General features: G+C 39.6%; 1 protein-coding gene across 2 annotated transcripts; it reads left to right on the top strand.

Annotated features, from left to right (window-relative positions):
- Positions 1 to 759: 759 nt before the first annotated feature.
- On the top strand, positions 760 to 26266 carry LOC107046075 (nucleolar pre-ribosomal-associated protein 1). 2 transcript variants are annotated; one of them, XR_001461511.1, is made up of 4 exons: positions 760 to 869; positions 988 to 6004; positions 7103 to 7285; positions 25253 to 25324. XR_001461511.1 is itself a non-coding variant. In XM_015268573.1 (3 exons), the coding sequence occupies exons 2-3, from the start codon at positions 1020 to 1022 to the stop codon at positions 26181 to 26183; spliced, it is 5916 nt and encodes a 1971-aa protein (XP_015124059.1). In that variant the 5' UTR covers positions 760 to 869; positions 988 to 1019; the 3' UTR covers positions 26184 to 26266. The 2 variants fall into 2 exon arrangements, 1 of the variants encoding a protein (XP_015124059.1); XM_015268573.1 differs by lacking the exon at positions 7103 to 7285 and having other exon boundaries at positions 25253 to 26266.

The following is a 26266-nucleotide window of genomic DNA, read 5'->3' as shown; positions in this document are numbered from 1 at the left end:
ATCGGGAGATATTGTCGATTGGAGACAATTTTTTATGGTCACTGAAGGAGGCAAACCATTCATCTAAATCTCGCAATAATCTGCGAAAAATCTTATTCATTAATCTATTATTATTGAATTAATCCCATTATGTGTAGATCGCTGAAGAACAACGAAAACGTTCCAAACGTTCAAACGAGTTGGAATGTTTTCTCTCTCCTCCTCCATTTTCTTTCTCACTCGCACTCGTTAAGTTTGGCGCAGGACGAGCACGTGCCAACGCGACGGAGACGATAATGAGTGGGAGCGAGCGCGATACATATTCCTTTCTCACTCAGGGGGGGAATAAATATATATAATCGAACATTACTATAGTAAGAAAAAACAAAGTCTGCACAATTATTCAATCGAATCACTGGAAAAGTATAGAGTTTTCCAGCGACACCGCTGGGATTTTCTATGAATTTTTTGATCTACGTGTCAATAATAAATATGTCGAGAAAGAGGAAAACACTTTTAGATCATTAGATTGTGCATTCATTATACTATTGATTATAATATGTTCGATTTTACATTCCTGACAATTATTACAAAATGGGAGGAGCTACCGTATTGAGAACCCCTTTCCGGTGATCGACAAATTTATGCTCGGGCCCTACCATACCAACAGTTCCGTACGCTCCATCGTAGTCCATGCGCCACCGCTACGATTTTTACTGTTGAACACTTTACATTGGCCCTGCTCATCTCCCCTATAATCTCCAACGAAACCTCCTCAAATAAACCACACGCATTTGGAGTAAAAATCAATTTAGACACGTTTGTCGGTTTTCAATTTCTAGGTTAAGCAAGAATTAAAACTTTTATATTATTCATCAACGATTTGAAAGGTAAGAGAGATATGCAAAAATTTCTTTAAAATAAATAAAACTTCCATCGAGAATAATAATTCAGCGTCATCTGTTCTTTTCTGTGATATAAAAGAATACTTTTGTACTTCCGTTGCAGTTGAGGCGAACGAAGTTACAAACGAATAAATCATGCGAATTAAAATGAATCCAAAAACTGCACACAAATCGTCCCTCTTGGAATCAGAAATGGATAATTATCTTAATAATGGAAATTTTGAATATGGAAAGGAGAAACTGAAAAGAAAAAACGGAGAAACAAATTCAGAAGTTATCAACAATACTCTTGACAATCTGGAAACTCCCATCAAAAGAAAGAAAAAAAAGATGAAAAGCAAATCTAACGGCGATACTTCGAGGGTTCCTAATGAAAGTATTTTTCCGGCAACTTTAACAGTAGAAAAGAAAAAGAAGAAGAAGGTCAACGAGATGAGTGGAGCTGCAATACCCCCAACGGATAATAATTCACCAAATGAACCAGAGCCAATCAGAAAACACTCTGAGAACGATGGAAAATTGAGTGAAGAACAGGAAACTCTCGCATCAAATCTCTCTTCCAAAAGAGTGATGGGAATTTCAGCAAACTATTTGAGGTCTAGTTTGAAGACAGCTTCGGGTCTAGGCATGCTGCGGAAATTCGTGACAATATGCACTGAGAATACCGAACGTGATTTAGCATCAGAATATATAGAAAAATCAGGACATGTTTTCGAAATTCTTCAGTTGTTAGAAGAATGTGACAAAGATTTGAATAAGGCAGCATTAGTGTTCTCTGGCATGCACATTGTCATTATGAAGATCTTGGAGAAGTATCCCCAGCAAATTGCGGCAGCTCAGGAGGCTTGCCACCATTTGATAAACGTACACTTATCAACAGTTCACGCGATGATGTCCAATCAAAGTAATCCTAAGCAACGAAAGATCGTTCTACGTTTGCTTGCGTCAATCGTGTCCTTGGGAGACACGCTACCCCGAGAATTACTAGCTCACCTTTCATTTCACCAAGAGACATTAACTCTAATGTCCAAACAAACGAAGCCAACAGATCCCCAGAGTGTCAGAACATGTTTCATTCATTTTATTCTCTCATTTTTAGTGAATGCGAGGGCCTCGGTCATCAGAGCACTTTTGGATAAACGTGGATTACTCACGAGTATTTTCCCGGAGCTTATTTATGACTCTCATTCCACTGTGCTCCTCGTGTTAAATACAATCAAAACTTACGTACTTGAAAACAATATTGTTAGTAAAACATTAAAACTCCAGGTGTTCTCAACACCCGTTGTTCACAATTTGGTGTCTTTGTACAATTGGAAAGGCCCCAGTAACTGGCCTGGATTTGAGAATAACAAACGAAACGGTTTCACTGAATGTGTCGATCTCGAAGAGAAGGCTATTACCATTGAAGCAGTCCACGATTTTTTAATAGTGCTTCTGACATCAAATCGCCATGGAATCATTTTCAATGATAAGACTCTAGGGACAACTAGAAAGAAACATAATCAGCTGGTAAGTACCATTCTCCAGAGCTTAGAACATCCCTGGGAACATGAAAAACCTGGTGATTTGGTTTCTAAAATTTTGGTTGCTTGTCCTGATCTTATAAAGCCTCAATTGGCGTACATTGAACCTTTCTTGGTGCCCAGACCGTCGAAAAAGTGGATTGCCGTCATGGACTTCGTCAAGAGAGTTCTTTCAGCTGTTGCACTTGAAAAGTTTCTCAAGTATTCTCTCTCAGAATTAACGTCTCAACAGTTAATCACTGCAACATTAACATTAACTATGCCTTTGATTGTATTGAAAAATGCTGTTATACCTTCCCTCAACTCTTCGAGTATTATTTTATGCTACGAAGCTGTGACAACTCTCACAGTTATGCTGAACCAAGTGAGAAAATTCTTGGAAGTTGCTGAAAGACACGTAAGTGTTTCTGAATATTCAAATTTACATTCTCATGTAATAGATTATGCCTCGAAGAAGATACCCTCAGTGGAAGATGTTTTAAGAGCTTGGAAACATGCCGATAAACCCAGCGAAAGCCTCGAAGCCGTAAATCTAGAAGAGATTCAATTCACACCACCGAAATCTAAATATTTTTCATCAGTTTTAGATTTAATTCAGAATTATCATCAGGTTCTCCCTGAATGTATGCGTTCGAAAAGTCTTAGTGATTTGACAGAGGATTCTCAATTATTACTGACATCAATAAACGACCTTAGAGACGTTAATGAAGAGGAATTGAACTCCATGAAGTTAAAAGCAATTCAAATAATTCAAGTTTTCAATCCCAAGATTTTTAAAACCGACGAAGAATTCCTTGGAAACATTCTTTTATTTTTGATTTCACTACTGGAGAATCCTTCTGGAAATTTGAAGTCTAAGGGAATAGAGACGACGAAAGTGTTGTTGAATGAGTTAAATATATTCAAGAACTGTGAGGATCAAATGAATATCTGGCTGAATAGTTTAAAATTGCTCAAGAATTCCCGAGAGAGAGCTGAAGTCGCTCAGTGGCTAGTGAAAATCATCTCGAAAGCAGTTAAGCGCCCTGCGAAGTATCAGAAGATTATAGAGGAAGTAGAAAAGGCTGAAGAATTTTTAACAAGTGAAGATGACATGAATAAACTGATGCAACCAACAACGAATATTCCATTAATTTTATGTGCATGTTACGAAAGTTTGAAAGAAAAATGGAACGAAACAGCAGGAAGATTTGTCGGTTTCATTACAATATTAACATTGCACTGTCAAGTATCACCGAATGCTTTGATTTATCTCAGTGAGGGTATTCAAGGGGAACAAGTTGAGTATTTGAAAAGTTGGAAAGAGGGGGAAACTCCAATACCACTAAAGAAGATGTTATCGACAAGCATTGTTGGAAAATTTAGCAAAATTTTACTTGCCAGTGACGAAATTACATTTGACAGAATACTAAATGATAAAGATGGCTTACATTCGAATTATGAAATTCTGCATCTTCTTAAAATGACTGTCTTCTATCTGACTCAGTGTATTCAAAGGAGAAAACTAACTCAGGAGCAGTTCAATCGATATAAATACGTGATAATTGCACTTTTGGATTTTTATAAAAAAACTGATTGGACTTCTTGTGATTCAAATTATGTGCTTGAATGTTCCAGACATATCTTAACGCATCCAACAATTCTTCATTCTTTTAATCCAATTCCAAAAACAAAGTTTCCGACAGAGAGAATTGTGACTACTGGTCTCGTCGAAATTTTTGACAAAATCATTGACGTTAATTATAAATCGAACGTTCCCGATTTATTCCTCTCGTTCAAGAATAAATTAATGTCACATTTGGAAGCAGTTTTGAGGAAATGTGCAGGTGGTTGGACACTAAAAACCACGCACTGTCTAGTGAAATTCATTGAAATTCTTCAATTAACATCCTTTGATCTCCTAACACTTTTCAAGAGCCTGACAAGTTTACCAAAAGCAAGTTTCTTAAGTGAAGACAAAAAGGTCTTATCGATTTGGGGAGAAATGGTTCCGAAATTGCTTGAGTTATTATCGGAACGACAAAAATTGGAAATTCTCATGGAATTTCCGGAAGAAACTCAATTGGTCCACAAGTTATTTATTTACTTTACACATCTGAAATACACAGGGATAAATCTAGAGAGTTGGGAAAATTCTCTACATAAATTTCTTAAGGCTTTCCCTCATTATATTGCAATAGTTGACCCAAAAACCTTCAATTCCTTACTGGAAAATGAATTTGATGAATCAACAATTCCACTGATATCTTTCCTCACGGCGAGAAATCCAAAATTGATTCCACTATTCACTAAATACATTTCAACCGAAAAATCTCGAATTCGATGTTGTGAACTGATTTTCAGTGTTTTATCAAGCAATTTATCTTACAAATGGAACTCGGAATTTCTGTTCAAAATTTGCAAGCAATATGAACAGAATATTATCAACTACTTTTTATTTTATGAGGAAACTCTAGACTGGATCAATCAAAATGTAGATTCAGTCGCATATTTAATAGACTCTTGCTTCAGCCTCGAAATATGTGAGAGAATCACCACGAAAGTGTTGTCCAGTGGAGACAAATTGGAAACTGTCGACTTTAACTACGCGAAACTTCTTCAACATATTTTCACAAGACTCTCACAATTGCATCGAAATCCTCAAGAAATCCTCTGTCAAGGTCTTCAAGTGTTCATCCGTTTAATCGTCTCATATTTAAAGAAAAATGCAAAAGACTCAAATGAAATCGAAATTCTCTGCATATACATGTTCCAAACAATCACGAGACTCAAATCGATCAATAAAGACTTCATCTTCGAAGACCTATCCAAAAGTTACTCGTGGTCCCAGTTCACAAGGTTCTCTTTAAGATCAGGACTAAAGAATTCGAAAAACGATTCAACAAAAAATCACTCGCTGCTGAAGACTTTATCACAAGTCTGTGACATTGCATACAAAGACAAAAGTGAAACCGAATACGTGAAAACGTTATTCGAGATGACAACATCCCATTCAGAGTTCGTAAACCTCATGCTTAGTTCTCAGAACATCAAAAAGGATTTACTCCAACTCATCTTCGTTCTTATAAAGAAAAATCCAACGATAATGAAGTTATCACATATTCCCCTGTACTTATCAGCTTATAACGCCACATTGAATGAGTTTGATCAACAAATTTTGTTGATTCTTCAATACTATGAGAGGTCGGGAATCAAATTAACGGAATATCAACCGTATTTGTATGGAGAAGCTGCAGCCTCTTATTACAGTCTAAGGGGGAGGGCAGACACTGTAATTTGGCGACAACCTTCAGTCTCGCAAGTCCTGCAGCTTTTCAACATCGATATCGTTAAGAATACGATTACAAATTTCCCAGTACGAAGGACACTACACCAGGATGAATTATATGATAGTGAAAGTGTGTATGATCCAGCATTCTATTTACCATTATTAACGCACTTGTTAGCGGGTAATAATGTTATTGCATGTCATAATGTGACTCGATCGGGTGCACTAGCTCTGCTATTCGCTGCCTGCGGAAGCGTCTGTCAGGAGATTCGTATGGCCACACTCACAGTCATATCCAGGTTCTATTTTCATCTGGAAGCTACTAGGTAACTACAGCTTTTTTTTCGCTATATTTTTTAATTGAAAGGACGAATAATTACGAGTATTGTAAACATTCTGATCGTGGAGATTTCAAACAAGGCAATTCCATATTTTGGGGGAAGATTAGAATTATAAAATCTAAAGCGTACTCCTTTGTTAGAGTCTAGCCGGATAAGCATGGCGAATCAGCCCCCAGCGAATTTCAATGCGGTAATTTTTTCACATATTCATCATCTAACAATAATTATTCTCTGCAAAATTTAAGATCACTATATTGGTTTTCTGAATTTGAATGGTTGAAAAACAGGTTTTTTCAATATTATTATTTTTTGCGTACTTAAAAGTTGACTAAAAATCTGAAAAAATTCTAAAAAATCAAAAACATCTTATATTTCAAGAAAAATTTGTTTGTTTCATTTTTTATTCTTAAATTATATTTTCAATTGGCACTTCATTCTTTTCAACAATCATTTTGGTAGGTATATTTTTTCTACCACTTTGACAAAAATTGACGTGATTCTGGCCTCAATTCCCTTCATTTTGAGAAAAAAAAGTTTCAAAATTCCACCTGAGACATTAAAAAAAATAAAAACGACGAATTTTCGCATTTTCACGGGACAAAAGGGAACGTAGGGTTTGACGAAACTCCACAGAAAAATGAGACTCCCATATAAATTTCGATTTACATAAAATTAAGGTTCAGAAAACTTCGAAGAAATGAAATGCATGAAACAGTATGCGCCAATTAAGGGTCGAACATAATAGACTAGACATTGCAAATCAAATCCTTTATTCTCAGAAGTTTAGATCAATTTTCTCCATAAAAATTCATGACAAATCGGATTCACATATACACGGAGAAAAATAGATCCGAATGAAATCTGGTGTCCCGCCAGTATTATCCCGTGGGAGTCCATAAGATGAGTGAACTCCGTCTTTTCCTTGCGGCGCGCAAGAAAAGATCTTTTTGCCAACTATAGTCATCGCCAGGAAAGAAGGAACATCGGGTTTTAGCCGAAGATCCCCCATCATTGCCCACCCCGGCATGAGATGTATCACTCCGCGCGCACCAAATTTGAGCGCGATCTTTAAATTATTTTCAGTTTTCATTGAAGTCTGATGCAAGGCACTCATTATTACCAAAAATGTGAGAATAATGAACGAACAGAGAAGCAAATGGATCAAATTATACATCCATAACCTCAAGTTTCTTAAGGACCCCTATCAAATTTGAAAGTCTTCGGGCGATGAAAATAACTACCGAGCGACTTTTGTTATATCATGAGGTACGTAAAAACAAGAAAAATTTCATACTCGACTCATTTTATTTCGTACGTCAGGCAAAAGGGTCGTTTTTTGTGATTTAGCTTTGAAATGTTCCTCGCACCGCGATTTTCATCCGATTCAAATTTTTTTTTTTTTCAAAATGTTCGTTAAGTTACATCGAAAAATTAATTTTTTTCAGTTTGCTCTTTTTTTCAATTTTTTCATACCATATCAAAATTATTATTCTGAGTAGTCGAACATGAAAATAGTACAAAAAAGATGTTCAAGACTGGAAAATGACGAGGTGGATGAAAAATCAATTTTGAAATGAATCAATTTAAACTCTTATCCCTTTCGATTTAAACTGAAAACAAGTGGGAAATTGCTCATATATTGTACATGGTAGTTATTTTTGCTAATAAAGTAGCAATATGTTTCCGAGTGGTCATATTGCATATCATTTTTATCTACTCAATGTAATTCATAGTTTATTATGAATACAAATTATAAATTGTATTTATAATTGTTTTATTTTATTAACAATTATGAGATTTTCTAGAAAATTTTTAGAAAATTCTCACGTATTCTAGAATTTTTGAATAAACAATGAGGAGGCAATTGAAAAGAAAAAGCGGAATTTCCCGAACAAAACTGACTTGGAGGAGTCACGTGACTCTGACTACTGCACCCTGATTGAAATGAGAAAGGAGAAAGAATTTGAGAAATACCTCGGATTTTCACAACAATTGCACAAGAATTCCCAAAAAAAGTACTATTCAGGCAGACTTTCACAATAGAGGGTTAAGCAGTGGATTAACCGAGACGTATTGTTACCATTAATCTTCACGTATGAAAAAATTCAATAGAAAATCCTAGCGAATTCGCTAGACAATTCTATTCGATTTCTATTGAACTTTCTACTAGCTTCCGGCCGTTTCTATTGAAATGTTCAATAGAAAATATTCTGTAAAAAAACCCAATAGAAATATATTTTTAATATATATTTAATATAATATTAAGATTTCCTGGATTTTAATGTTTACCACTTTATGGAAAAACTAATATTTCTCCTTGAAATCCCCAATAATTCGGACTTCTCCTTCTCCTTGAAAATCCCCAACAATTCGAAGACTTGCTGAATGAAATTAAGAGAGGCTCACCAAAGTTGGAGCACTTGGGTGGTGAATACAATGACATTAAATTCCACACAGATGAGAAGGGAGATGACACTGGAACTTAAATTACAAATAAATTAAGCCATAATTTCATTTTTTATTTTTTTATTAATGATTTTTTTCTTTATAAAATAATCTGGTGCGAGACTGATAACGATGGAAAACCGTGGGAAGATATTCGAGCGCAACCTTTTGTTTACTTAGACTTTCGTGGCTATCGCTATCCACCTGGGAACGCATGGGTACTCACAACCCTAAGAACATGATGTTTGACAAACTGGAGCAGAGTGTTCGGACCCTTCGATGTCTTATCGCACCGCAAAGATGAAATGTTATCCAGAACATTTTTCAGATATTTTTTTTTCCTACGAACAAAAAATGTTGCTGTTTTGTTAATAATTTTCCATGAGTCACATGATTCTTTTTCAAGCAATCACGTGACATTTTCCAGAGGGTTCGAGCGTAGGCACACCCACATGTGCATTTATATAAACAAATTTCACCTTGGTTTTCCGCTAGTCCTTTAGTGCCTTTATCGTGAACAACATGGATCCTAGCGCGTGTAAAAGATTATTGAGTTCATTGGAGGATGTGTATGAAATAGTGGAAACGAATAGGAGACCCAGGGAAATTCAACAATGCCTTAATCACATCAGAGGACATTCGAAAGAAATTAATGCATTAATGAAGAGGAGTGCGAGTCATAGTGAGAAAAGACGTTCACATGTTAGGACGACTGAAAGCGTTCTATGCAAGATTCAGAAACTTGGAAGTGATAGGAGGAGAGTTAAGGGGTAATTTAACTGATAGAGTCCGATGGGAGGACTTACAAAGTGTTTTTGAGGGTCGTATGTGAACCGGTGTAATCGTTAACGTGAAAAATCCAGACATACGCAAATTTTTAGGTGATGCTAGACGAATGCTCTGTATATGTTTGAAAAATGCATTGAAACGGGAAGGAAGTTTGAAAGTGAATGTAGTATTGACATGTAAGTATGAAGTTAGTAAAGATCAACGTCTCATTGAAGAAGAGAAATATTTTAACACAAAAAATGAAATAATTCTTGATTCAATTGATATTGAACAGTGGTTCGAAGAACACATTAGAGAAAAACTTCTTGTGAAAGCAGATGAGTTCCAGGAAAAAGACTCCGGGTGGAACGAACATGAATAAATATAATGCATTGCGGGGAGGATGTAGCTTGGTTGAACTACCTGAATGGATTAAAAAGGAACATGCAGTTATGAACGTTCAGAATAAAGACGATACCTATTGCTTTTTATGGTCTATCATGGCCGTTCGTTGCAACGCTCGAGATAAGCAACGAACAAACTCATATCCCTCTTTCAGCACTGTCATGAAAAGCTTTGGTAATTTCAAATACCCCATGGCATTAAAAGACATTCCTAAGTTCGAGAAAATGAACGAATTGTCGATTAATGTATATGGAATTGATAATGATGAAGAATCAGGGAAGAAATGGACTGTGCCACTCTATTTGAGCAAAAATCCTCCAACCACCCCGCAAGAGGAAGGTAGGATGATTCACCTTCTCATGATTGAAAAAAAAACAACCTCAATGATGACCAGGAAAGAATTTATCACTACACATGGATCTCGAATTTATCTCGTTTGGTTGGTGCACAAATTTCAAAAGCTCAACATAAAACACTCATATGGGACATTCCATGTNACTGGATGTGATGAACAGTTCTCTGAGATCAGGTCGATCTTTCCATATTGATGATTCCGGCATATCAATCGACGACGAACCAGACGATGAAGCTGAATTCGACAGTTTTTCCATGGATTATGATTCGGAAGATGACCAAAGTGACATTGATTCATCTTCATCTAAGCAGTATCGATCTACGAGAGAAATAGAATTAGAAGAAATGTTGGATGGTTTGAAGCAGTAATTCAAAGATCTGAAAAATTACCGTGAGTGCCTGCAAATCTTGACGGTTCATCCACAGTCGTGGAGTGAGCGGAAAATTGCTTCTGAATTTGGAACTACCAGATACATGGCGTCAAGAGCGAAAAGATTAAAGGATTAAAGAGAAAAATTAAAGGAGTGTTTGCTTCACCAATTGCGAAAGCAGGTCGTTCACTACCCAGCACAACCGTCGAGAAGGTACACAATTTTTAACTAGAGCACAGTCGCGTCATGCCAGGCATGAAAGATAAAATATCCATCAAGATCAATGGAGAGAAGAAAGTAGAGCAAAAGCGAATGATACTCGAAAATCTAAAAGTCCTTCATCGGAAGTACAAACATGCGAATGAAGATGCTAAGGTCGGTTTCAATAAGTTTGCCGAGCTGAGACCTAAACAATGTGTAGTAGCGGGAGCAAATGGCACTCACGTGGTATGTGTTTGTACGTATTGTTATGTTCAGCGAAATGAGTCACAACACACACAAATTGATTAAACGATTGGGGCGATGTATTAATTAATTAATTGTGAGAGATAATACAAGAACGATGTGTCTTCATCTGAGATCTCCCAAAGGAATGAATGAATGTCGATGTTATCCAAAAAACAGACGTTACCAACAGTCATCTCTGCCATCCTTTAGACTTAAGACAATTGAAAGGGTTCGAAGGGTGATACGCAACACTACTCCCCTTCGCGAAAAGGTTGCCGCCGCGGCAATCATACCGGGGGCTATTTGAGGTGTTACAACTTTGGATTGTTAGAGAGGTTGTAAGCAAGTGAAACAAAATTTGACCAGTTGTAAGATCTCACATAGGGAGGGCCCCAGTCTGTTCTTCAACTAAAACTTCCCAGAAATCAACGTTGAAGAACAGTCCCGATGCATACAGTTGTTTGCTTCTATATAATCATAAATTTCTCAAAAGTGTAAATTACAATTTTCCAGTTTATAATGTTGTGTTCAAAACGATAATGTGTTCTCATGCACTCATTCATCAAAGGTGTGTGAGTGTCAGAGTTTGACTCGAAAAAAAATTTATTTCCTTTTGAATTTGGCAAAATTAATCACACACAACAATTTTCTGTTTCGGTCCCAAGATCTGTAAATAACTCAACACAAAAAAAAAATTCCTCAAATTAGAAAAATATTCAAATAAGAATTTTTATTCAACCAAAAAGCAACTACTTTTTCAAATAACTACCGTTCAATCAACTACAATTCTAAGCATTACTGTTCAAACAGCTACAGCACAACAATTACAGAGTACACTACTTTTGTTCAAACAACTACTTTAAGCAATTTACCGAAAATTCAATAAATTATGAGTAGAGATTTTTCGAAAGCTTTCGAAATTATTACAATTAATAAGCAAAATCAAGCATTATCTATTTTAACACAAACATTCACTCATAATTTATTACATGGGAATAGAAATAAAATATTCAAATAATTCTGTTAACCACAGATGAATAAATAATCAGGCCAGTCTGCTAACCATAGACAAATAAATATTCAGCCCTGTCTGCTAACCACAGACAATCTGTTAACTACAGATAAATAAATAATCAGGCCAGTCTGCTAACCACAGACAAATAAATATTCAGGCCTGTCTGCTAACCACAGACAATCTGTTAACCACAGATAAATAAATATTCAGGCCAGTCTGCTAACCGCAGACAAATAAATATTCAGGTGGAAGGAGAAGAACAAGTTAATATTGTTTCTGAAATAAGAATGATGATCATTTTCAGTTATCCTGTTCAATTGGCCATAGACGATTAACATGCACTACCTTGAATTTCCCTTTAGGGATTTTTTGAATACGGTATACTACATCATTTAGTTTGGATTTGATCACGTATGTTTTCTCCCAATTTCTCTGGAGTTTTGGACATTTACCTATGACTCTTTTGGGGGCAAAGAGCCAAACTTTCTGTCCAGGTGTGAAATAAATCATGTGAGCTTTCAAATCAAATTTAGATTTCATCTTATCACTTTTAAGTTTCCAGTTTTCTCTCACTTGTTGGTGAGTGTCCACTAGTCTTTCTTGCAATTGATCAACGTAATCAGGGAGATCGATATGATTGTTCGTGTAGTTAAGTGGAGGTGTACCTTGAAGTAGATCAAGAGGAAGTCGTAATTCCCTACCAAACATTAACATTGCCGGGGTGAATTGTGTTGTTCGGTGTTTAGAGGAACGATATGCAAGAAGGAATAATGGCAATCATTTGTCAGACTTTTTGATTATCATTAATGAATTTAGCCAGATAGTTTAATATGGTTCTGTTCAAACGTTCGACCATACCATTGGTTTGTGGACATAGAGGAGTAGAATAGGGAATAGAGGAGTCTTATGAATACCCAAAAGTTTCATTAACGAGTTGAAAATCAAAGATTCGAAATCTCTTCCTTGATCCGAGTGTATCTCTAGAGGAATACCGAAGCGTGAAATGACGTGAATTACCGGAGCTTCAACAATGGTAGTTGCCTGATGATTCGGAAGTGGTATCGCTTCAGGCCAACGAGAGAAATAATCTGTAATGACGAGGATGAATCGATTACCGTTGGATGTTTTGGGTAATGGACCCAAAACGTCGATCGCGATTCTCTCGAAGGGAAAACCAACATTATACATTTGTAATGCTCCCCTAGCGCGATGCGATGGGCCATCTCTACTAAAACAGATGGGACATTTTCGGCACCAGTTTTCCACCTCGAATTTACAAGTAGCCCAATAAAATCTTTTTCGAATATTGTCCAACATTTTATTGACCTTAAAATGAGCACCGAGAGGAGTTGAGTGAGAGATTCTGAGGATTTCTTTTGTGGATGATGGAGGGACAACGATTTGATAAACCGTTTTTGATTTGTCATTTGATTCCCAACGTCGATAAAGAATATTGTCTTTCAACTCCAATGAATTCCAATACAATAAATAAATTTTGATGTCTGTACCAAGGTGAGAAACTTCATGCCATTCGGGACGTTGATTGCTTTTCTTTGATTCAATCAACATGTTGAGAGTTGGATCTTCCGATTATAATTTGGGCCAGTCGTGATCATTATCAGCAACGCAAATGGTTCGGTAGACGTGTTTTTCTAATTCTTCTTCACGTAGATTGAGTTTATCACATTTTTTGCAAGTACAAGGACGTCTAGACAAACTATCTGCATTACCATGGAGATGACCTGGTCTGTGTATAATGTCAAAATCGTATGTGAATAACACTTCAATCCAACGAGCTACTTAGTCTTGAGGGTTTTTGAAAGAAAGGAGCCATTTCAGAGCCCGGTGATCGGTTCGAATGAGAAATTTCCGTCCTAACAAATAATGACTGAAATGTTCGACTGATAAGATTACTGCCAAAAGTTCTCTACGAGTGACGCAATAATTTCGTTCCGATTTGTTCAAACATTTGCTGTAATAAGCAATGACTTTTTCTTCTCCGTTTTGAGTTTGGGAAAGTGTTGCTCCAAGGGCAAATGAAGAAGCGTCCGTATCTAAAATGAAGTCGCCTTCCGGGATTGGTACAGATCGGATAGGAGGAGATGTTAAGATGGATTTTAATTGATCGAAACTAGTTTGAGCTTCAGAAGTCCATTTGAAAGGAATTTTATCTTCCGTTAGAACGTGTAAGGGTTTAGCAATATTGGCAAAACCATTGACATATTTCCGATAGTACGAACATAAATCAAGGAAACTCCTAATTTGACGTTTAGTTCTAGGAACTGGCCATTCAGAAATGGACGAAGTTTTTTCTGGAGAACATTTAATTCCATCTTTAGAAATCAAGTGACCTAAATAAAGAACTTCGTGTTTGAAGAAAATACATTTTTTGGTATTTACTTTGAGATTAGCTGCAGTTAGACGAAAAAAAACTAGTTCAAGGTTATACAGGTGTTCATCAAAATTACGACCAAAGACAATGATGTCATCTAAGAATACTCAACAAATTTTTCCTACTAAACCCTGTAATACTTCATTCATTATTCTGACGAAAGTTGCAGGGGCATTACAGAGACCAAACGGAAGAATTTTGAATTGCCATAGTTCATCCCCTAGGGCAAAAGCAGTTTTCTCTCTGTCCTGAGGATCTAACTCGACCTGCCAATACCCACTTTTCAGATCGATGGTGGAACACCAACGAGATTGAGAACTTGCGTCGAAAATTTCATCATCGCGTGATAAAGGCATTGAATCTTTTTTTGTAACATCATTAAGTTGTCGATAATCGACACAGAAACGAAGAGAACCGTCTTTCTTTTTAACTAGGACAACCGGAGACGCCCATGGACTGCAACTAGGTTCAATAATTTTTGGTTTTTTCATTTCCTCTAATAATTCGAAAACTTTATCTCGGTGATGGAAAGGAATTCTATGAGGATTTTGTTTGATTGAGTGACAGTTTTCTGTGATGATTCTGTATTTAGTCCCTGGGTATCTGCCTAAATCATTGGAATTTACAGAAAAGCATTTTTGATAATGTACCAGAAAATTCTCAAATTTCTGTTGTTCGTTTTGATTTAATAACTCACATGACTTTTCAGAGAGTTGTATTAAAAACTCAGGGATACCATCAGAGAATTCAGAGATTTCCTGAATATTTATTCTTTGAACAAAAACCATTTTTTGAGGATTATCAATCTCGAATTTTCGATTGATAATTGATTTGAAATCGTTCAATAGCCCTGATTTATGGAGGAAATCCAATCCAAGAATACAATCCTCTGTAATTTTAGCAAACACAGCGTCCAGAATTACCGAACAATTCCCTACAGAAACACTAATTGTTTTGATTGCTTCATGAGGGAATTGTTCACCAGAAACAGTCATGATCCTGATGTGTTTAGTAGAATTTTTTAATTCAACTAAATTGTTGTTAAATAGTTTAGGATTGACCAAAGTTATATCAGCAGCTGTGTCAATGGTCATGGAACAGGAATGTTCATTGATTTTTTCTTCCACTTTGAAATTTAAAACCAATTCTTGAGTTCCATCTGTAACCTGAAAACATTTGAAAATATTTGACGTTGATTGAGTGAATTTGTCCCCCAACAAATTGACTCTATTCAGTTTTCCGAATTCATATTCGTGTTGGTAGAATTATTTCAGCTTGAATTTTTGTTATTATTCTGCTGAAAATTGGAAAATTTTGCTCTCAAATTGTTACCATTATTGTTGAAATTGCGGTAGGGATGATGATTGTTACGATTTTGGTTAAAATGTTGTGAGGAATTGTTGTGAGAGGAATTTGGCCAATTCTGATGGGTGTTATTATTAGATGTTGTACATTTATTGGCATAGTGACCAGAACGTTTGCATTTAAAGCAAACAATTTTGAATCCTGAATTGGAATTATTTTGTTTGTTATGAGTAAATGAGAAATCACGATAATTATTTTGTAATCGAGAATTTGATGGATATTGATGGCGTTGTTTATTCATCACAACGTGAGAGATTGATTTGAGCTCGGTTGCTCTTTCAACTGCTCTTTGGAAAGTGTTAATGTCTTCAGACCTCAAAGTGAATTCCATTTGTGGATTATCAATGCCACTAATGAATGCACGACATCAGCACGATCGCGTTCTTCTTCGGAAGAATTAGAATAGGCTAAACGACTAAGTCGATCGATTTCTTCGGAATACGTTACAAAACTTTCGTTCGGTTTCTGTTTACGGGATTGTAATTCGTTGTAATACATTCTAGCAAGGTGCTTCTCGTCGAATTTTTCAGCCAATATTTCAGTAATTTTCTGATAATTTTTTGTCATCTCGCGATATTTTACTTAAAATCAATTGAGCTTTTCCGCGAAGGCGCGTCAATAATTGTGAAGCTTTTGTTTCTCCCGACCAATGATTATACTTTGCTGCAATCTCGAAATGAGCGTGATAATGAGACCAGAGTTGAGAACCGTCGTAGGTGTCTGGTTTAATTTGGAAATCTGTTGTGTTTCGATCGGGACAATTAAAAGCAAATGGTAAATTAGCATTAGTATTATAAGCAAAATAATTTTGAGGGTTATCTGGTGGGTTCCTCGGTGGTGGATAAGGTGGTACATAGATCCCTGGTGGATGTTGTGGACCGTAAGCCATTGGTGGAGGTTGTTGGACATTCAGAAGCACTGGAATTGGTTGTGGAACGTTTTGAGGAACTGGATCTGGGTGTGGTACGTTTCAAGGCACTGGATTCGGTTGTAGATCACACAATAAATTCAAGATTTCCTCTCGAGCGACGCGTCGATGATCTTCCAAATTCTGGCGAAGCGTCTGTCTGATGTTGTTGAGGATGTTGGCCTGAGGCTCCTCCTGGTGATAGAGAATTTCCTCTCGAAGGTTATCTCTCAAACCTTCAAATTCAGCTGCGACGGCTAGTTGTCGAAGTTTGATTCCACTGGGTGTTGAATGTGGACGGAAACCGTCCCTGAGAGGGCCAAAACGAGGTGGAGAATCTTCATCCGCGTCTCTCCTTCGTCTCTCCTCACCCGCCATATTTTTTTAAATTTTTTTTTCATTTTTTTGTTTATTTTTTAATTACTCACTCAGATTCTTATTTTATTATTATTTGACCATTTTCCGTCACTGTTTATCATCCGTTGAAGATTCACCAGAATTGATGGAGGGTTTGACAGCTGCACACTTTTTTTTAAAATTGTTTTTAATCCATCCTGCACATAAGTTCACTCAAATCACTTCTGACACCAATGTTATGTTCAGCGAAATGAGTCACAACACACACAAATTGATTAAATGATTGGGGCGGTTTATTAATTAATTAATTGTGAGAGATAATACAAGAACGATGTGTCTTCATCTGAGATCTCCCAAAGGAATGAATGAATGTCGATGTTATCCAAAAGACAGACGTTACCAAGAGTCATCTCTCCCATCCTTCAGATTTAAGACAATTGAAAGGGTTCGAAGGGTGATACGCAACAGTATCATCAAAATTGCAAATTGATGCTAGAGGCAATTAATATTGCGACTCTAACTCAAGATTCCCCCTGTCCACTTAGAGATTACAAAGATTGTCTAGCAAAATTGATGTGTACAAATCCAACCCCGGCCTGTCATCTGGATGAATGTAACGATTGTCCTGGAGTGAAATCATTATCATGTGAACTGAAGAAACTTCTCTCTGATTCTGTCGTGGAAATGGGCGAATTTCGCGTGTGGCAAAGTACTGACAGGTGTACCTTGCAGACACAGACCCTCCCGATGGATGAATTCAGAATACAGAATACTTTATTCCTTGATGCTACATGTGCTGTTTTACATCTCCACAGGCCTTTCTCCCACTTCTTCGTATTGATACATTATGTTATTGTACATTATATTATATTATATTTGGTAACAAAAAGTACAAACAAGCTAACATTGGTGTTGCAATCAATGTCACACCTATAATCTTCAGACTAAACTCTCTGTTACTCTCTATATGTTCCCTGATAGCGCGCTGTCCCGCAGCACTTTCTCTATGTTGTGCAACTTTGTGCTCAGTCCTGTATCTGCCTCTCCCTTCAATGCCTCCAGTAATTTCTTTCTCCAGTCTTTTTGGTTGCCTCTCTCTCTCCACCTCCTCCACCAGCCTCTTTCAGGTGTGCCCAACCTTCTCATCACCATCTCGCAGCTCACCGCGTGTTCTATTGTTTCTTTCACCTCTCCACACGCCCTGCAGTTCTGGTTCTTGTAGCTCTTTTTCCCTTCCTTCACCGCGTTGCCGCATCTCCACCTTGCCCATGCTTCCTTCTGCCATGCCTTCAAATTCTTTTTGTGCCAGTACCTTTCTACCTCTGTGTTCTGCTTCAATTCTTTAAAGTACTCACAGTAGCTTGAGCTGTCTATCTTTTCCCAGTCAGCCTGTATTTCCTGTTCCTCTGCGATCTGTGTCAGTTCCTGGAGCCTATTCATAACTTCTCCTATTGGTCTCGCCTCTCCGATCATCTCTATCACCTCGCCGTCCCCCCGATCCTTCAATGCTTCCTCCAGTGTCTTCCCCCAATTGGTTGGGCATCCGTTCCTGATGTTTCTTACCTCTTCCTTCAGGCACTTCCTCGGCCATCTTTCTTCTCCCATACAGCAGAGTTTCACTAAGAATAGCCCGGCCCTCATTGCATCTACTTCAATGCTCCTTCTATTGGCCTCCATTCTCCATATGTATCCAGGTGTGTTCCGTGCTAGTCCCATGCTGGCCTTCACGAATCTATTCTGTATTCTCTCTATTGTCTTTCTTCTTTTCCAGCCCCATATTTCGACCCCATACATCGCCACTGCCTTCACCGTCGAGTCCATAAAGTACAGCCTTCTCCTTAAATTGGTCACCCCTGCCCTTCGGGTTTCGCCCCATACTTTGTTGACTAGCTGCTGTGTTTTCCCTGCGGCTTTTTCTGTGTGTGTGGTGTATTGGTTTCTTGTCGTGAACCAGAAGCCTAAGTATTTGAATTCCTTCACCACTTCTATCTCTGCTCCTTTGTAATGCCAGCTCTCTTCCTTCCTTTTGCCTCCATTTCTGAATACCATGATTTTTGTTTTTTCCACACTCACTTCCATCAGGTTCCTATCAGACCATCTTTCTAGGTTGAGTAGCATTTTCTGTAGTTCCTCTGCCTCTTCAGCTACTAGTGCTGCGTCGTCCGCGTAGAATAGCGCAAAGATTTTGGTGCCCGATCCTGGGCCTATCCCCGTGCCTCCATCGCCCCTCCTTCTCAGCTCCGGTTCTAGGTCGTTCAGGTATATATTAAATAGCACGGGGCTCAGGGGACAGCCTTGTCTCACCCCTTTGCTTGTGCTAAACTCCGCCGTTCTCTCTTCCCCCGCCAGAACCTCGTTCTTCGTGCTTCTGTATATTTCCTTGGTCATCTCTAGAAATCTTCCGTCTATTCCCATTTGTTCCATCTTTTCCCATAGCCTTTGCCTGTCCACCTTATCGAATGCTGCCTTGAAGTCAATGAACGCCACATGTAGTTTGCCTCTCTTCTTCCTTAACCTATTGCCTATCACCGTGTTGAGCACGAAGACCTGATCCATCGTTCCTCTCCCTCGTCTGAATCCAGCCTGTGCTTCCGTTAGCTTCTCCTCCCTGTCTAACCAGGCGCTCAATCTCCTCGCCATTATGGTGGCCACCACCTTGTACCCAATATCCAGTAACGATATTCCTCTATAGTTGCTTGCTACATTCTGGTCTCCTTTATTTTTGTAAATGGGGTATATCGTTGCCAGCCACCAGCGTTCGATAAGCCTCGTGTTCTGCCACATGTCCTTGATTAGTTGGATCAGCTCTAGTCTGCCTTCTATTGGCATGCCAGTTATGAACTCCGCCGCTATTCCGTCCTCCCCCGCCGCCTTGCCCCTTTTCAGGTCCCTTAGTACTGCCGCTATCTCGGCCTGCCCTAGCAGACTGTTCAAGCCCTGTTCCTCATCAGCTTCTTCGGTTTCTCCAGTTCCGTTGGTTCCTTCCCCCTCTTCGTTTGTGTCTGCGTGCCTTGTTCCTTCCCCTGTTTCTGCTTCCGGGTCTGTGCTGTCATCTGCCTCGGTCTTGGTGTCATTCTTGGGTTCTGTGCATTCATCGCCCTCCAATAGTTTTTGGAAGTAATTGAGCCATTCCTCTTTCTCAATCGTATTATTTCCTCTTGCCTTCCTTTTTCCGCGGTACCAATCCATTGCCTTCCACCACTCAGCCACGTTCCTGCTCATGTCTACTTCCTTTTGCTTCGTCTCCAGCCAGAGTTTGATCAGTTTTTCTCTTAGCGTTGCTAGTTCTTTTTTGCACGTTATATACGCCTGTTTGTTTGTCCAGTCCCTCTTTCTCCTGAATCTATGTAGTAACTTGAAGTTTTCTCGTCTCTTGGCTCTATATTCCCCTGTGTCCCAGGTTTCATTCTGTCCACCCCGGGCTCTCCCCCCCGATATCATGCCGACTTTCTTTGCTGCCTCCTCTATGGTCTCTGTTATATACTTCCATCTTTCTTCCGTGGTTAACTCCTTTGCCCTGGATCCTTTCTTCCAGCTTTCTGTCCACTCTTTCCGGAAGTCCTCCCCCTTTTCTCCCTTCCATCTCAGTCTTTTCTGTTTCCTCTTGTTTTTTCCTGTTTCCTCCTCCTTTTCCTTTTCTTCCCCCCACTTCACCCGGTAGAATATCGGTAGGTGGTCTGAGCCTTCTTGGGCTGTCACCCTCATGCCCTTGAACCAGCCTGGTATTGCACTTTCTCCCTCCATTCTCACTATGATCCAATCCAACACACTGCCTAGTCCTCCACCTTCAGCTATTGTCGTGATCTTCCCCTCCTCATCTCCTTCTGCCCTGCCATTCATAATAAGTAGCGCTCTCGTCTCACACCACTTCAGCAGTTGCGGCCCGTCCGGTTTTCGAAGCTCTGTGTCCTCCGAGGTCTTGTGGGGGTGCAAGTGCGTAGCTCCTTCCAATCCACAGTCAGCGATTCCCTGTTCTCTTCCGATTTTCGCGTTGAGGTCTCCTGCCACTATTATTCTCGCTGGGTTCCCCTCAAGTTCGTCCAGAACCTGGTCTGCCTTCTTCAGAAATGTCTTGAGGTTATTATGGTGGTTATTGTATCCCGATATTATGATGTATTTGTCCTCTTCATTCTCATGTTTAATTTCTAGTTGTAGCCCAAACTCCCATTCCTTCTGTTCCCAAGTTGCCCCCAAGCTCTTTTTAATGCCAAGTAGATGTCCTCCTGGCGCTCTGCCGCCTGCGCGCTCTCTGATCGCCGCCTTACCAACCCATTCGAATTCCGTCCTTAGGTTCCCCATAGCCTTCTTCATATCCTTTTCCTCTAGAAAAGTCTCCTGGAAAATCACCACGTCTGCACTTTGCCAAAGTCTCATGTTTTTCCGAATGTTTTTTATGCCTCGTGAGTTCCAGTGTACTACCACCAGCTGGCCTGATTTAGAGTCTCCCTCTGCATCGTCCTCGAAAGGTCGGGTGTTCCTCTGTCGTCTCAGAGTCTTTCCTCAACTTTAGCCCTCCCTCGAGTTCATCCCATTCCAGCCGTGCCTCATCCACCCATAGCTTCTGATAGCCAGCGCTTGCCTGATAACCACGTGTTCTCCAGGCTTCAGCTTGTCTCTCCAGCCATGCTTGGACTTCCTTCTGTCTCTCTGTCAGGTCGTCTGTTATCCAGACGCCTCATCCAAGACCGCTCAGTCTCTCCTTCTTCTCCATCAGCTCCATTTTTGAGTTCCAGGTTTCCAGCTCCACTCTCCATGTCGAGGCTTGCAATCTGTCCAGTTTTTCCACCCTAGCTTCTAGCTCCAGCGTGCCCCGCAGCCATTGCTCCAGTTCCACCTTCCTTTCTCTGGCCTTTAGTAGAGTGAGCCCCTGGATTATAACTCTCTTCTTCCTCTCTCTTCTTGCCTTCTTCTCCTCATCCCATTCTATCTCGTTTAGCCCTCTGGGTGCTGGGTCTGGGGGTAGTTCTGGGTTCTTCTGTGTCCCCATGTCTGACCCGTCTTGTGTACTTTGCTCCCTGGTTGGTGGTCTGTTGTCCTTATTAATATTCTCTCCATCTGCCTCTTTTTCCTGGGTCAAGCCAGTTCTTGGATCTGGTACGTCTCTGGGGCTTTCACCCTCCTGGTCTAGCCTCTGCCGCTCCTTCAATCGCTCGTACCACTCTCTCAGACTCTTCCACTCCTCCGCCAAGTCATCTAGTACGCCCTGCTTGTTTTTTAGCCGTCGTTCTACGTCCTCGTTCGCCATCTGCAGTCTCATCACTTCGCTTCTCAGGAGCTTGTTCTCGGCGTCTTTCTCTCCAATTTCCCTCTTCCTCTCTCCACACTCCTCACAGCCTATCGGGGTCTTTGTCTCTTCCGCTCTCTCCATCCTAATCATTTGCTCCAGTTCGGCCATCCTACGATCCCACTTTTCTGTTTCTGCTCTGGCTTGTTTGATCTTCCACTCCTCGAGCACCCTCGCCACTTCCCGAGCCACGTCTTGGGCCAGCTGATTGCGTTGGTTGCTCTCCCTCGTCTCATCTTCCTCTGCTGTTCCTTCCTTCTCTTCAGGTGTGTGTTGGGTCTGGCTCGTGACTTGTGTTGGGGTTGGGGATCGGGATCGGGCTGGTGTCTGTTGAGGGGTTGATGTTGGTGTTGGTGTTGCTGGTATTGGTGTTGTTGTGACCGGGGTTATAGTAGGGGCTGGGGTCGCGAGGCGAGTTAGGGCTGTGTGCGAGTTGCTGGTGGGGGATACGTCCAGGGCTGGATTAACTGTGTGGATGTCCTTACCTTCCCTTGTTGGTGGGGGGGTTCTCTTCAGTCCTCCTATTCTCTGGATGAACGGGAAGAGCTGCTCTTCCTCCTCACTTTCCTTGTTTGCTTCTCCACTCTCTTCCCCTGTCTCTGTCTTTTGTGTGTCCAAGGCCTCTGTTGACTCTGTGGTCTGGGGTTGCCCCCAGTACTGCTCCAGATTTCTGGCGCAGCTTTTGTCTTTCCTTTTGTCTACTTTCGCCATTTCCTTCTTCTTTTTCTCTCCTTTCTCTTTGGTTTCGCTCTTTTTACCAGCCTTGACATTTCCCCTACTCTGACTTCTCGTTTGAGCGCCCTTGGGCACGGTCCCTATGTTCCTCGGCAGGGTTGGGCAAGTAAATTACCTTAGGTAAATTACATGGTTTTTGACCGGTCATAAAGTAGGTAAATTACCCGGGCGAGGTGTCGGTTTTTTGACCTGTCAAAAACCTATGTGGCGCCATCTATTAGCACCTTGGAGAACCGGGAGATTTTTACCGAGAATACCGCCTGTCAGAGTTACAAGGGTCAAAATTCGAAAAAATCATACCCACTGAGGTTATGCCTCGCGAGGTTCAATCGTCGCAAAGGTCATACCTCGCAAGGGTCAAACGTGACAATCATAACTTGCGAGGGTCAAACGTCACAATCATAACTTGCGAGCGTCAAATGATCATAAGCTGTTGCAACAAAGACCAAACGGAATAGTTTCAGATTATTTTTTCTTAATTCATGATCATTCCACCCTTGTCATTGTTCTGCCTACAGGAGAGATAAGTTGAAAAATCGCAAGAGTTAAAATTAAGACGCAGGCAAGCAGGAAAATCACAAACGATCAAGAAACAATCACAAAGTAGGTAAATCATAAGGGTCAATCAGGATAACTAGGCCGTGACCTAGTGACCTGTTTGACCCTTGTGAACCTACTTGCTTTTTTTGTTTAAACTTTATGACCGTTGGAACCTTGTAATTGTACCGCCTGGCGTCCCCCGTTGACCCTCTTATTAGTTTCACCCTCCAGATTAAAGGATTGCTTCCGTTGTTTGACCCTAAGAAGGCATAACCCTTGCGATGTTTAACCTTCGCGAGGATAACCCTCGTGATCGTTTGATCTTGACGATTTCCGGCCGATGTCCCTCTCACTTTTGACCCTTGTGACTTTTTAGCTTAGCTTCCTTGTAAAGAGCTTTCTGACACTTTTTGACATTTTTGACGCCCCAGAGGTAAATTACCGGTATTTGACAATGTCACGTCATAAACTTCCATCTGCGAGATATGCCCAACCCTGTTCCTCGGGCGTCTGTTTCTCGCCTTCTTATCGACCGTACTTTCCTCCTCCTCCTTCTCCTCACTCCCGTTCGTGTCGCTGCTCGTGTTTTCCCGCGTTCGCTCTTCCTCATCGTTCTCTGTCCCTGCCATCTCTCTCTCTCTCTCTCTCTCTCTCTCTCTCTCTCTCTCTCTCTCTCTCATTCTAACCTCTACTCGCGACCAGATTTTCTAGCCGCTCTTTGCCCAATTATCTCCGCTTTTCCTTATAATCCTGATTTACTCCTCGCTCCAGCCTAATGCCACTTACCGCTTCACTGCTTTTTATCTCCGAATTCAACTTTAATCCGTCCAAAAACCGCTATTAAATTCGCCACTGGTCGCACCGCATGTGTCGCGTGTCGCTACCACCGCCGTTCCGATGGATGAATTCATTGATCTTCTAATGGAATGATTGATAGTATTGAAGCACCATCACTTCATCGCTAAAGAACAACTGGCTTTTGTCAAACAGCGAAAAGAGAATTTGGATAATGGAGAAGTACTAGTGCATTGTGATTTTTTGGAAAATCACGCTTTTGTGGCTCAAGATGCTGCTCAATCCTTCCACTACAATAATGATCAGTGTACAGTTCACCCCGTTGTTTACTATTATCGCGAAAAAAATGAAACTAACATCGGAGTTTAGTCGTTTTGTCGGACAGTACAATTCACGATACTGCCGCTGTTTATTTGATACAGAAGATTTTAATCCAGAAATGATTTTTTGAAAATTTCAAGTTTCGTAATGATTATCTCAGAAACAACAAGTGGCAGGGCAATGAAATTTTGCATGATCACTGGCTATATGTAGTAGTTCAAAATGCACCTACTCAATGATTTTGTCCAGACAAAAAAAAATCCGATGTGGCTGAGTTGACATGGAATGTCCCATGTATTAATTTTTTTTTCCTCAATAATATAAGGCTATGCCTTAGTTTCCTGAAATATGGCCAAAATTCAAATATATACTAATTCAATGGAGTACAATTCTTTGCAGATTTTGTGTTGATTTTTTTCTTCATGAACGATATCAACACCATGATCAATTTTCTTGTGAATATTTCAACTATGGGTAACTTAATTTTGAGCTCAATTCGTTTGAAAAGTGCGAAATTTTCCGTTTCTGTTGCTTTTGACCCATTTCGACCCTTTCCGAGCCGCAAGAAATCTCGTAATTCATTTTTCTTTCATACTTATTTTCATTTGCTACTTCTATTATAAACTTTAATAATCGTCTCTAAGCCGCGGTCTCCCCTTAAATCAGCAACCGGAAAGCATTGTCATTTTCATGTAATTAATGTGTTCTCTTTGTTCTCTGCATTTGTTTCAGGTCGAAAGAGAAATTACTGTGGATGCGTATGATTGATGCACTTCGAAATGGCATCGCGTCACTGGAATCATTCACTGAGATTCGTCTGAATTGCTTCATTTCGACATTTCTCGCAAGGAGTGCCCTGGTTGCAACTGAACCGCTGAATCCGCTCTACGCTCCTCTGCAGAATTTTTTTATGGCTAAACCGGAACTGGATTTGAGAACAATTCCAGAATTTTTAACGTTGTTCAATAGTTCTGACATTAATCATAAGGTACAGAGGCATTGGATTCTGGAGGTGATTCGAGATGGATTAAAGACAGACTTGGAGATGCAAATTTCGTCAAAATGCTTCTTGTTCAGAACACTCTTCTATGTTCATGGGAGTATTCTTGCTGATCCTTCCACAAAGATTCTCATTCTTCAAATCATCAACTCAGCTGTGAAAATTTCAAAAGCTGGAATTTTCTGTCGTAATTCTGGACTACTTGTTTGGCTCAGTGAAGTTGCTGATGGACTGAACGTTCGAGACATCGAAGGCATTGAATTAATCGTAAATATTGTTAAGAATTTGCCTGATACACTATTGAATTGTAATGATAAAGATAGTCACATGCAATTTATGTTACTGGATGTTCTAAAAACTCTAATTCCAAAATTATCAATAACAATGAAAATGAGTTCTTACTCAAAATTACTGAGGTCCCTCAGAGACATTTTACAAAATAAATTATTATGTGAAATGATCCATAAGAACCAAATTCAGCATTTGATCGAAGTTTCGAAGAATATTATCGGTGATGTCGAAGAATGTACAGAGATTTTAGGCCATGAATGTGAGTTTATAACGAAAAAGGAGGTAACAGAGTGCAACAATGAAGTTTGTTCAGCCAAAGTGAATCTGAGAAATATTGTAATTACTTGGAGAAATCAGGTCGCCAATGTTTAGTTGAAAAATCATTGTAAATAAAAGGTTAGATGTACATGAATTGATGTTTGTACGTACGTACCTAATAAAAACTTTTAATAGTT

Source organism: Diachasma alloeum, unplaced genomic scaffold (genome assembly GCF_001412515.2).
Source record: "Diachasma alloeum isolate Michigan unplaced genomic scaffold, Dall2.0 Dall_scaffold_01191, whole genome shotgun sequence".
Classification (NCBI taxonomy): domain Eukaryota; kingdom Metazoa; phylum Arthropoda; class Insecta; order Hymenoptera; family Braconidae; genus Diachasma; species Diachasma alloeum.
Note: the sequence above shows the minus strand (reverse complement) of the source record. Positions and strands in the feature narration are given on the sequence as shown.